The sequence below is a fragment of the Wolffia australiana genome, chromosome 10, assembly GCF_029677425.1.
Source record: "Wolffia australiana isolate 7733 chromosome 10, ASM2967742v1".
NCBI lineage: Eukaryota > Viridiplantae > Streptophyta > Magnoliopsida > Alismatales > Araceae > Wolffia > Wolffia australiana.
Window position 1 is genome coordinate 11,344,158 of NC_135844.1, and position 13,535 is coordinate 11,357,692.

The 13,535-nt window shown below is 43.5% G+C and overlaps 1 protein-coding gene across 1 annotated transcript; it reads right to left on the minus strand.

Moving 5' to 3' along the window:
* Nucleotides 1-3,634: 3,634 nt before the first annotated feature.
* Nucleotides 3,635-7,226, minus strand: LOC144708388 (uncharacterized). Its single transcript, XM_078581669.1, has 3 exons — nt 6,471-7,226; nt 4,900-5,512; nt 3,635-4,357 (listed from the first exon to the last, which is right to left on the minus strand). Exons 1-3 carry the CDS (start codon nt 6,962-6,964, stop codon nt 3,743-3,745), a joined length of 1,722 nt encoding a protein of 573 aa, XP_078437795.1. The 5' UTR covers nt 6,965-7,226; the 3' UTR covers nt 3,635-3,742.
* Between the last annotated feature and the right edge of the window lie 6,309 nt (nt 7,227-13,535).

Genomic DNA, 13,535 nt, shown 5'->3' on the forward strand with positions numbered 1-13,535 from the left:
TTCACTCTCTGACTTTCTCTCTCTCCCCCTCTACCTTTCCCTCTCTCCCACTCTCTCCCTTTCACTCTCTATCTTTCTCTCTTTCACTCTCTGCCTTTCTCTCTCTCCCTGTCTCCCTTTCACTCTGTCTTTCCCTCTCTCTCCCTCACTCCCTCACTCCCTCACTCCCTTTCACTCTGTCTTTCCCTATCTCCCTCTCTCCCTTTCACTCTGTGTTTCTCTCTCCCTCACTCCCTTTCACTCTCTGTCTTTCTCTCTCCCTCTCTCCCTCTCACTCTCTTTCCCTCTCTGTCGTTCTCTCTCTCCCTCTCACCCTCTCACTCTCTCTCTTACGCTCTCTTTCAACTTCTTCCTCCCTCTATCTTTAAGTTTCTATCTCCTTATGTTTCTCGCTTTCTCCATATCTCTATCATTCTCCCTTTCCATCTTGCTATCTTTCTTTCCCATTGATTGTTCTGTGCGATCTAACGCAGACTTAACCGTCTCTCTTTCTTCTATCTTTCTCTCTCTGCATCTTTATCTCTCCATTGATTATTCCGTGCGATCTAATGTAGACCTAACCCGCCTCTCTTTCTCTCTCTACTCGGCCAGTCGTCTGCATTCCTCCCTCTACGTGTCTTCCTCATCTTCTTTGTTTGTCCTCTCTCTCTCCACCCATTCATCCTTCGCATCTCTTTCATTCTCATTTTATCGTCTCCTGGAGAATTTATCATTTGTCCTCTTCGCTCACATCATTATCGTCGTCACTTTCATCATCATTATCAATCTCTATCTTTTTCCTATGTTCGAGGACACCGAACACATGAATCTCATAAATCTCTCTCCCTTTTGCACCTCGATCAATAATCATCTTACTGGACCTTGTCTTCTCTCTCTTCCACCCATCTGTTTTTTGTACCATTAGTCCCAACTCTCCTTCTCTCATCTCTCTCACTATCTTTTCCTTCAAGTTTTCTGGTTTATCTCCATGCTTCTTCTCTCTCTCTAACTCGACCATCTGTCCCTCTTTCTCTCTGCTCCTGTTTCTCAACGCGGATCCCAATGTCTTCTCCCTCTCTCCCCTCTGTCTAGCTATCTGTGATCTATCTATGTATGATTTCTCTTCCGTTTGTCTTCTTTGCTTACGTTATTGGTGTCACCATCGTCATCGTCATCTCTCTCTCTATCCACCAAAACAATTAATCCCTCTTTATCACTCTGTCAGTGTCTACACAACTCTCCGTGTCTTCTCTCTCATTCTATATCGAAACAACTCCCTTCTCTCATCTCGTTCATACCCACATTTTCTTCTCTTGGAGGATACCAAATATCATCATTATCCTATCTCTCTCTCTCTCTCTCTCTGCAGTAGGTACGAACCTATTCTTCCAATAAATCTTGGTCGCCGTCTCCATAAGGCTGATTCTCTTCTTTCAGAGGATCACATGTTCTTGCCGGCTTGTTCTCTCTCATCCTCTCTCTATCACTCTCTATAGAATAAACGGAAAGCGATAAGAATCTGTCTCTATTTCTCTCTAGCACAGGACACCGCGTTTATGGAGCGTCGTGGTCGCGCCGCTGGTCCATGCAATCCTACAAAATCCCGCTGCTACACTATTCCACGGCCCTTATATTAATACCGTCCGAGGTGAGATGCAAGAGAGAGAGATAGAGTTAGAGAGAGAGAAAAGGAAGATGTCGTTGTCTGGCAGGAGGCCCAGATTAACCCAATTGCGATTAATGAAGCATAATCATAGATTCAATCCATCGATTTCTTATGATCCTCACTTGTTTATGAAGACATAAAGTATGTAGGGTATTACGATGGGGATATGATAACCCCGCGCCCATCTCTCTCTCTTGGACCCCCCCACAGACAGCGGCAGATTGAGTGTCAGGAACAGAAGAGAGAGAGAGAAGAGATCTATAGAGCCACAGACAGATAATTAAATATATATATGTATCTGGAGAGAGAGAGAGATGGTATAACTGAGACGCATATCCATCACCCGACAATTTTGCAGTGGAGGTGGCAGGGAGAGAAATATTCATATACAGTTAGAGAGAGAAAGAGAGATTGTACAGAATGAGATGCACATCCATTACCCAACAACTTTGCAGTGGGGTGGCAGTAAGAGACATATTTTTATACATTTAGAGAGAGAAAGAGAGAGAGAGAGATAGTACAACTAAGACGCATACCCATACCCAACAACTTTTAAGTGGAGGTGGCAGCGAGAAAGATGTAATACTCTATGGAATTTAGATAGAGAAAGTCAGAGTCTAAGAGAGATAGAGAGGGAGAGATTGTACAAGTGAGACGCATACCCAACAACTTTGCAGCGGAGGCGGCAGCTGCCACCGTATCGACAAGAATGCATTAATTTGTCTGAGCAGCACTGAGTGTGTGCGGGGGTTAGAGAGAGAGACGGACAGAGAAAGAGAGAGAGAAAGAGCCTTAACTCTTCTTGCAGAAGAGAGGGAGAGAGAATCGGCCACCACGTGCAAGCTGCACCGCGGGCTTTTTTTTCTTCTCCCTCTCTCTCAAAGCGAGACGTCATCAACTTTATTCTCTCGGACCTATCCGCAAACCCACGCGGATCTCTGTTCACCATGTCTACTCTTTCTCTCTCTCTCTCTCTCTCTCTCTCTCTCACACACACACACACACACACTAAATTATCTATCTAGAATATCTCTCATTGACACATCCCACCAACCCAGAGAAGACCTCGAGACAACGGCGGCCCTTTCTACAAATTTTTCCAACCCCTTGACCGTTTCTGATTCGCCCCCTCAACAGCCAAGACTTTGGGCACGTCCTCGCTGGCTTCATGTTTCGTCGCCATGCACGATTTCTCAGCTCTTATCATCCATCGTCTTCTTCAGCCCACCAAGAACTCCAGATTTCCTTGAATTACGTAAATCGACAATCACGGCCAATCCAACTCTTACAGCGAACTTCCCGTTTGATAGATTCAACGATTATGCGACAAGTTATCATGGGTCTGTCCTGTTATCGCAGTTCTTTGTTGATCATATCCTCTCTGGAAGGTTTATTGATAAACCCCGTCGTTATGAATTTGTTCCCCAAGAAGGTTCATTGAGTTAAATCTTGAACGAAGAATTTATAAAGCATGAATTTATTCTCATAATTCCGATCGACGAATGATATCGACTTTTCTATAATTTAAAAGTTCCAGAGCAATTTCTTCCTCGTCTGTCGGCTTTTTAATAAAACGACGAAATGTTGGTCCGGAATACGCATTAATATTCCAGCTCATAGTTGGGCACGAACCGCAAATTAAAGGAATCAAGCGACTTTAGTTTCGTATTATCTCAGAGCTCAATCACGTATTGCTTCCACGAAAGACGGCTTAACCAAAACAACGGTGAAATTCCTTCAGAAAAGGACGATGTAGACTTCATGTCCAAATCGCAGATGAGAAGGTTGATCCATCGTGATCTTGAATTTTCTATAATCTCAGAGTTTTTCACCAATTTCTTCGTTGTCTACGGATTTATGCAGATGACAGAGGGGACATTCCGTTCAGAATAGAGGAATCAAGAGTTCATAACTTTTCTGTAATCTCAGAATTCTTCACTAGTTTCTTCTGGATCGCCGATTCATGAATAAGACAGCGGCGAAAATCTGTTCAGAAACTACGATGTAGGCTTTGCACAGTAATATTCTAATACATAGTTCAGATCAAATCGGAGATCACAAGGTTGTAGACGAACACAATGGCCAAAGATTCAACGATCATGACCTTGGATCCTTGCCTCCGTCTTGGCTCTCCCCATATTCCCCCTCATCGTCTCCTTCTCCATCGTCTTCCTCGTCATCGTCACCATCATCATCGTCATCATCATCATCTTCTTCTTCTTCTTCGTAATGGTTATAATCCTCCGAGCTGCACCGTTTTCTCCATGGAAGCTTCGGCTCAGCCATTAACGGAGAGGCCCCTCTCTCCCTTGAATCCTCCCCGGCCGCCATGACTGCTTGCAGAAGCTCAGACATGTCGGCGCGATCGTCTTCCCCGGCCATGGCGGGTGGCTTCTGTGGAGACTTGGAGTAGAGCTGGTCTAGCTGATGGAAGTAAGGACAGGTCTTGGACTGCTGAGACCTTCTCTTGGCACTGTCCTTCGTCTTACGGAAGTACTTGTTGATGTTCTCCCACTTCTCTTTGCATCTCTTTGCACTGCGCTGGTAGCCCATGGCCGCCATGGCAGCGCTCACTTCCTCCCAGAGAGGACCCTTCAAGCCCGGCTCCTGAAACCTCGCTTCCAGATTGCTCCTCACTTGGATCAGCGCCTGGACTTCCGCCTTTGGCCACCGGCTTGAGTTCTTCGGCTCCTCTTTCGGGGGCTCCTCCTCCTGCACCGCCGGGCAGAGAAACTTCTCAACTGTGCTAAAACCTACAACTGAGAGGAAGGGCACTACTCTTCCTCTTAACCATTAACCAACTTTGCTTGAGACTATTGCTGACAGCATGGGCTCTATTAACCAAGCATGCTAGAAGTTATAACTAATACAGCAAGTATGTTACTTTTCGTCTTAAACATCAACAAACCTTGCTAGAAGCCATAGCTAATAGGAACAACACCACTCTTATCCTTTGGCACTAACCAGTTGTCCTAAAATCTATAGCTGATAGCAAGGGCACTTCTTTTCCCCTAAAACATTAGCCAGTTGTGCAAAAATCTATTGCTGATAACTTATTTTCCTTCCTCTAAAGAAGCTATAGCTGATAGCAAGGCTGCTACTTTTTCTCCTAAACTTCTACCGACCTCGCTAAAAGCTGTATCTGATACCAAGGGTGCTACTTAACTTCTTAAACTTGAGCTAAAAGCTATTGCTGATATAGAAGACAAATTTGACCTAAAAGCTATAGCTGATTGCGAGATTCAAGAGCTTACCAAGAGGAACTGCTCTCTGCCAGGGAGATTAAGAGATAGGGTCTCCCCGGAGATTTTCTCGAGGAAGAAGACGATGGCGGCCTCGCGGGAGCTGGCTAGGGCCCGGTCCTGGGCCTTGGCCATGGCCTGGGAGCTCGCTCTCGCCATCTCCTGCTGACGCCAAGCCTCCTCTCTGGCCATCCTCTCGCCATCTCTCCTGTCCAGAATTTCCAAAAACTTGCGGTGGAGGCCTTCTTGGTGCTCCATGAGCCTTGTCACCAGGCCCTCCATGAAAGCGGCGATAGAGCTCAATTGCCGCTGCCGCCGCTTCCTCTTCCTTGCCGCGCCGCCGTGGACGGCGGCGCTCTCCAGCTTGGCTGCCTCCTCTCCGGTTGAGGAGTCGGAGGCCTGGTCGCGGGTGTCTCCGGCCATGGCTACCCTGGCTGGTGGGTTATCGCCGGTGAGGCCAGAGCCGGAGCCTGTTTGCTGGTTGCTTGGGTTCTGGCCATGGCCGACGATGGGCTTGCAGATGGCCTCCAGCTCGCTGAAGAGCTTGAAATTGCATGCACCGCCCCCAATCTCTGGCTGCTTCTCCTTGCTCCTCCTGTTGATATAGTCAATGTCCAGCGGCCTCCTGCACGAGAAAACACCGCCACCTTTGAGCGCCTAGAGAGAGAGAGAGAGATTTGTAGGCAGGGAGACGGACAATTTTCAAGAAAGGGGGAGGGAGAGACGATACCAGATGTTGGCGAGCGAGAGAGAGAGAGAGAGAAAGAAGTAGTGGGTTTTCTAGAGAGATTGAGAGATGATACAAGAAGAGAGTCAGGGCGATATAGAATGTTTTCTTGAGGGAAATTATCAGAGTAAAGTCTTCTATAGAGAGATTGATGGTTCCTCCGTCGCTGGAAACGCCCTCAGTTTTGGGTGCCTAGATGGAGAATTTTCTTCAGAGGGAGATGGAGAATTTTCTTGGGAGAGGAAGAGGTCAAAACCAAATGAAGGAGCTCGAGATTGAGAGAAAAAGGGAGTTTTAAAGAGAGATTGATGGCTGAAACCGGAAGATCTAGCGAGAGATAGATTGACGAATCGGAAGAAAGAGAGTGTTTTAGAGGGAAATGGAGAATTTCGTAGAGCAAGAGAGAGGGAAAAGAAAGCTTTCTACAGACAGAGAAAGAGAGAGAGATGATACCAGTGGATGGTGAGTCGATCTCTCCTCGACGAGAGTTTTGAGGAGAGATCGAGAGGCGATAACAGAAGATGCTAATTGAGATAGAGAGTGTTCTCTAGAGAGAGATGGAGAGTACCAGAAGGGTTCCGCGATGTTGCGGCGAATCTCGTCGAGAAATCGAGAATTTTCTAGAGAGGTTGAGATATGATACCAGAACATGATAAGAGAGATCGTGAGTTCCCTAGAGAGAGATGGATAATACCCTAAGGATTCCTCGAAGTTGCGTTGAATCTCGTGGAGGAATTGAAATTTCTTGAGGGTTTGAGAGGCGATACCAGAACACAGTCCGAGAGATGGAGAGTTTCCTTGAGAGAGAGAGAGAGAGAGAGAGAGAGAGAGTTTGCTTGAGAGAGATGGAGAATACCAGAAGGGTTCCTTGATGTTGGGGTGAATCTCATCTGGGTCGTCAACCTGGAGAATGGCATCTTCGTCATGAATCCTCTCTCTAGAATCCCCAGCACCGAGCTTGAAATCAACGCATCCAAGAGAAGCAATAATCCTCGCCGGAGAAGAAGAGCTCTCCGGGACAGCGCCGTCAGTCTCAAGGCCTAGCTGAACGAGCTGGTGATGAATTCTCCTCTGCTGTTCTTGCTGAAACAACTGCAATTGGTGGCCTTGAAAATGGTGTAGAGATGGAGGGGGTGGAAATGGCATTTGCTGATGTTGTTGTTGTTGATGATGATGATGGTGATGAAGATGAAGATGCTGCTGATAGGCTAGAGAGTGGGGATGTAGATGCTGCGGCTTCTGCATTTGAGCAGGAGAGTGGACTTCAGCTGAGGAGATGGAGAAGATAGAAGAGCAGCCTCCCTCAGCCATGAACTGCTGCATCTCAGGAATCCCATACTGGGACTGCATCCTCTTCTCCTCTCTCTCTCTCTCTCTCTCTCTCTCTACTTTCTCTCTCTTCACTCGACCACTCTATCTCTTCAGATCTGCTCTAGCTTCTGTCATGGGTTTCTCTTCTTCTGCTCTTTGCCTGGAAGGAGAGGGTCTGGGGGGCTCTCATGGGTCTTCTACTTAGACCTTGCCGTGCTCGCTCTTTCTCTCTCTAAGTCTAGAAATCTCTCTCTCTCTCCGATCTGGATTGGAGGTTGACGAAGAGGAATGAGGGGGCCAAGAGAGAAGTAGAAGATGGGGGATGAGTTCACGTGACGTCAGGAGTGAGGAAAGCAACAGCTTTAGTTTGGGACGGCTCCTTCTCTCCCCTTTTTCTCAGTGTCTCCCGCAATCTTTCTCCCTCTATAGAGACTGAGAGGGACTAACTTCAACAAACAACGTCATATATTTGTCAAAAAGGTGCTTGTGGAGAAAGATCTGTCTTCAGCGGGATGATTGGGCACTTGATTCATTAGATTCTCCTTCGACAACCTTATTATCCCTAGAGAGAGAAAACCCCGTAAGTGTGACCGTCAGATCCTGCAACTTCATTCCTCCTTGACAGAGAAAGAGAGAAAGAGAAAGAGAAAGAGAGAGAGAGCCTTGAGAACGGAGAGAGAAAGAGAGAAAATTAGTAATTAAGAGAGAAATATAGAGGGAGAGTGAGGAAGAGAGAATTAGAGAGAGGGGGAGAGATAGAGATAGAGATAGATAGATAGAGAGAGCTCATGGAGGTGGAGCCTCGCGGAAGTCTTATCCAATGAAGGGCGATTGGGAAAAGGGGAGCAGGAGGGAGCAGAGAGCAAGACCAAGAGCGTCCTGCTGTCACCATCCTGGCCGTCAAATTCATAGAGGTTGTGCCTCGTGATTCGGAGTGTCACCGTGGCCCATCTGAAGAGGGGTCCTCAAGTTTTGTCCCCCTCCCAACTGCGTCAGTGATGAGTAACGTCACTGTGGGCCTTCACCCCTTATGTGCATTAAGATGCAAGTTTTCAATTATTTATGCTCATAAATTAGACATATTTTTCTCATTTCGTTGTTCTCTGAGTAATTGTTAGGCAGCTAGAACACTGGGACGTCAAACTAATGTGTATGGCCCAACTGGGTTTTGGAGATGCTTAGTTTTTCAGAGATGTCACTATTTCAAAACGTGACAGATCTTAGGCACATGGTTTTATCTTTACTCTGTTACCATTCGTTGTTTTGTTCTCATCATAAATTCTGCTCTCTACGGTGGAAATAAAATTGTTGAATCTGTGTGTTTCGTCTAGAAGCCGTTAACTGTGTCAATCCATAAATTCATCCACTGTGATCGTTGTCTGAAGCTGTGTAGTTGTCATTTGAAGTGAACCTCCTGAAAGAGAGGATAAGTTATTCATTTGAAAGACCCTAACGTGTCATTTCTCTGTATTTAAAAAGAAAACAACTGATTTGAAATGACAATTTTTAGTATTTTCATATTAGAAGCGTTTAGTATTGAAATAAAAATTATAGTGTAAACCATTTTCCAGGAACTTCTACATCTTAGTTTACCTCAAACTTTTTCATTCTTTTTCAGTTATTAAATCATTAATATTATCTTAATATAGTACTTCAAAGTAAATCTTTCGTCTATTTCTTGATTCAATGATTCAGAATGATGTACTAAATACTTGACATGTCAACATAAAATAGTTGTAACATTTGGATAATGCACGTATACAATATTATTGGAAAGAAATTCAGTAGTTAATTTAGTATCCACCTTTCCGTCCAAAAGATATTGATGCAATATTTTGCAGAGATACAAAACCATCTACATAGCATACAATCGAAAGTCTTTCGAGATTTTATCTATGTGCCTGTTACGTTAATTTGTTTAGATACAATTTCTTAATTTTTTGGCTTAAAATTATAACTTCATAAACAAAACCAAATATATAAGATCCATAATATTGCATCATTCATATTTGATAAATTGAACTAAAATAAGTTTCGAACTTTAACAATCTGGGATTTGCATCTGTTAATCTATCGGAGATTATACATCTTTATCTTTTTTAACATTTTGCATCGCTTTTATTTATTCGTAGGATTACACCACTGTTAAATAATATTATCATGTCGCAAAATAAATTACAAAAATTAAAAATATGAAGCAGTATCGCCTTGAATTAAAGTTTTAAATGATATTTTTTGTTGGAGATATATTATAAAAATATGTATAAGTTTGGAGCTTCATTTCTTTCCTTTATAGAGAAGCATAATGCCTCTTTTTTTGGGGACATGACAATAAATTTGAACATGATTATAATTTTTATTCTCTTACATTTTAGAGATCATATGATTTTTAGCTTATTCTGACAAGTGATGCCCACAGCCGTATTTTATTTGACATTTATAGAGATTATGTTCAATATAAATTATAGTTCAAACCTTAATACACCAATACAATATCTCAAGGAGAGTAAATTTCCAACCTTATCGTTCTTTAATATTTGCACGACTGAAATATCCTTTTAATTTTGTCTTAAAAATATATTAAATATCAATATATGGATTGGGCAGAATCAGGTGTATCATAAAAAAACGAAAAACATATCTGATCGTATTTCCCATGAGTTACACTATCTTACATTATTTTACAGTCGAGAATAGAAAATCTGAATTTGTGGGTGTTTAAATTACATGGAATCAAAATTTATGTTCATTCACCTAAGTTCTATGGGGGGAATAATACTTAATCAGTTCCATATTGCGTTGTGAAAAAACAATAGATTGAATCCTTTTTTCACAAATAGTTTCTTGAGATTATCAGAACACTTGTAATTTCCCTGCCTGAAATTTGGATTAAGTACTAAATTTTGTATTTTGTGTAATTACAAAGCAAAGCCATATCATGGTAGTGATCCTCAATAGTAAGTTTTTAGAACACATACAAGTGGCATTGTGTTGGTTATTGCCTATATTTTGCTCTAGGTTCTTTACTTTATTATTCCGTATGTAACTACGATTATATTTTCACCAGAGCGTCATCTTTAAGTAGTGGAAAATCTCGTTTCCTTTGATAATGACACGTGATTCAGCGATAGATGAACTTCAGATTTTCCAGTTTCCCTTTTCTTTTTTCCCTTTTCCAGTATTCCTCCCTACTTTTTGGTTTTCGTGACTGTTGAAGATATGACTGGGTTTTGGAGACAGAATGATAGACGTAAAACGAACCTCATAGACATAACAACTTCTTTCAAAATCACTGGACACCATTTGAAGTGAAAGCGACAATTAATGAAGGACATATACCATTCTCTTCCACAACAGTCACATCGATCTCCAATTCTTCTCCGTCAAAAAATTAACGAAACATAAAATTGTCGATATTTTCATAAATAGGAATAAATGCGTGGTGGTCTAAAGCATCCACATGAATCCCACTCATGATGAGCGCAGAAAAATACCTGTCGTCTTATTATTCCAAGTTCTTCTCACCGTAATAAGCTTAATCCTATCCTGAAAAAAGAGTCGATGCTAATTTGTCGGAAGATGTCATGCACCCAGAACATCTACTTTTGATACTGATGTTAAAGCGCAATGATTAATGTGCCTTCTCATCAGATCAACCAACGTTTCGTATAAACGCGGTATCGCGGTTAAAAACCATTGAGTTGTCATAATATCGCTAAATTAAGGTGTCAAAATTTCTTGGACCATGGTCTGAAGCATGTGCATTTTTGTACGGCCATTCACTCAATTAAATTTCCGAGAAAGATTACGACAGCTGCTGCGTTATTTGTAGTCTTCAGTGAGCCGTTCACGCAGAAAATCTTTGTCTCTAGCGCAGTATAGATTATTGCCTAATTATCCCTACTTTTGAACTTCTGTTCCTGGATAAGAATCACAAGAGGAGGAGGAGAACAAAAATGGACAGAAATATAGGAAAAGCCAAGGTGTCCATCAATTCTTACAGGTTGTAGCCTCCTTCTTTGCTACCCTGCTCTCTGCGCGTTATCTGAAGGCCATTTGCTGCTTTAAATTCTTTCTTCCCTTGATGACAAGTAAGATAAAGACTAAATATTTTATGGGCTTTCGTCAAGTCATTTATTTCACATGAAACCCGGAGACCAGATCCCTGGACCGCTTTGCTTCGTTTTTTTCTGCTGTATTTATTCTGTCCACCGTTACTGGTAAGCAGAACGCAGGCAGGTGAGATGCAAAGACCAAACAAAGTTAGCAATGGCCACCCAGATGCCCAGTCTTGCGCTGCCACCAGCTCTCTCCTCCTCTCGTTCTTCCACCAACTCCTCTCTGCATCCAACACTTGTGAGCGAGATTGTTTATGAGAGAGAGAGAGATCTAGAGACGAATGGAAGAAAAAAATATTAAACAGGAAGTGGGTATGTGTGTGTATGAGAGAGAGAGAGTGTATGTGCAAGAAAGAGAGAAGAAAAGATCTGGATACAATTTGAAGAAGAGAATATTAAACAGTAAGTGGCTATGGGTGGGTACGCGAGACAGAGTGAGCGAGAGAGTATTTGTGTGTCTGAGAGAGGTGTGGCATTTGCCTCTGTGTGTGAGAGAGAGAGATAGTATTTTAGTGCCTGTGAGAGAGATAATATTTGCTTGTGAGAGAGAGAGAGATAATATTTGCTTATAGGCTTTGACATTTTGGACCGGGGACCGGTCTGACCGGACCGGACCCTGTCCCACGCACTACCCATCCCCCTCCCCTATTTGCTCGTGTGAGTGAGAGAGAGATAATACTCGTGGGTTTGTGTGTGTTTGAGGGAGAGAAAGTACGTTTGTGTGAGTGAGTGAGAGTGTGATAGAGAGATCCTTTGTGGGTGAGAAAGAGACACAGAGAGACTCAGAGAGAGAGAGAGAGAGAGAGAGAGAGTATTAGTGTGTTTGAGTGCGCGTTTGAGGGAGAGAGAGTACGTTTGTGTGAGCCAGAAAGAGAGAGAGAGTATTCGCTAGTGAGAGAGAAACGAGAGTATTCGTGTTTGAGTGCGTGTTTGAGGGAAAGAGAGAGAGTACGTTTGTGTGTGTGTGGGTGTGTGTGTGTGTGTGTGTGTGTGAGTGAGAGAGAGTGAGAGAGAGAGAGAGAGAGAGAGAGAGAGAGAGAGAGAGAGAGAGAGAGATAGAGATTCGCCGTGTTTGAGTGTGAAACAAGAGTAATCGTGTTTGTATGTGTTTGAGAGAAAGAGAGAGAGAGAGAGAGTTCCATTGTGTGAATTAGAGAGAGAGAGAGGTTCATTGTGTGAATTAGAGAGAGAGAGAGAGAGAGAGAGAGAGAGAGAGAGAGAGAGAGAGAGAGAGAGAGAGAGAGAGAGAGAGAGAGAGAGAGAGAGAGAGAGAGAGAGAGAGAGAGAGAGAGAGAGAGAGATTGTCTGTATGTGTGTGTGAGAGATAGAGAGAAGAGATGTATAGCATAAGATCTGCGTACCACTGGAAGTCTGGAAGAGGAGAATATTAAAAGGGGACGTGGGGACTGAACTCAAAGATAGGCGGGGCACCGGAGCAGTGGGGAGGCCCTACACCTCTGTGGCCCTCAGTACGGAGACTCTGCCCTTGCAGGGGGGGATCCCAAGGCGGCATCGCCGTCACCACTGCCCTTCCATGGTCCACCCCATCCTGCTCCCCCACGCAATTATAAGCAACCCATCAATGCAGGGCTCTGGTCCACCATCTCCAGACAAGATAGCCCCCCCCAATCTCTCTCTCTCTCTCCGTCCACGTTCTCCAGACAAGATAGGCCTCTCTCTCTCTTTCTATCTATCGATCTATCTATCTTTATCTCTCTCCCTCCGTCCAAGTTCTTGAGACAAGATAGCCCTCTTTCTCTCTCTCTCTCTCTCTCTCTCTCTTTCTATCTATCTATCTATCTATCTATCTATCTATCTATCTATCTATCTATCTATCTTTATCTCTCTCCCTCCGTCCAAGTTCTTGAGACAAGATAGCCCTCTCTCTCTCTCTCTCTTTCTATCTATCTATCTATCTATCTATCTATCTATCTATCTATCTATCTGTATCTCTCTCTCTCCGTCCAAGTTCTTGAGACAAGATAGCCCCCTCTCTCTCTCTGTCCAAGTTCTTGAGACAAGATAGCCCTCTCTCGCTCTCTCTCTTTCTATCTATCGATCTATCTATCTTTATCTCTCTCCCTCCGTCCAAGTTCTTGAGACAAGATAGCCCTCTTTCTCTCTCTCTCTCTCTCTCTCTCTCTCTCTCTCTCTTTCTATCTATCTATCTATCTATCTATCTATCTATCTATCTATCTATCTCTCTATCTATCTTTCTATCTATCTATCTATCTATCTATCTATCCATCTATCTATCTATCTATCTATCTCTCTCTCTCTCCAACCATGTTCTCCAGACAAGATATCCCATCTCTGTCTCTTTCTATCTATATATCTCTATCCATCTGTATCTCTCTCTGTGTAGTAGATAGTGGGTTGCCTCGTCGGAGGGAGAGGGAACCTGCAGGCGCGTCACCCGCCAGTCATGGGCCACAGCCGGAAAGAAAGGTCACCGTGTAGTCGCTGTCAAGCCAACGGGGAAGGAGAAGCCT

Bases quoted from the DNA above. Each gene is read 5' to 3' on its own strand.
- LOC144708388 (XM_078581669.1), bottom strand. From the start codon at position 6,964: ATGCAGTCCCAGTATGGGATTCCTGAGATGCAGCAGTTCATGGCTGAG. The intron at 5,513-6,470 runs GTATTCTCCATC...TTTCTCGTGCAG, and splicing joins AACATCAAGGAACCCTTCTG to GAGGCCGCTGGACATTGACT. The intron at 4,358-4,899 runs GTAAGCTCTTGA...CCGGCGGTGCAG, and splicing joins GCAGAGAGCAGTTCCTCTTG to GAGGAGGAGCCCCCGAAAGA.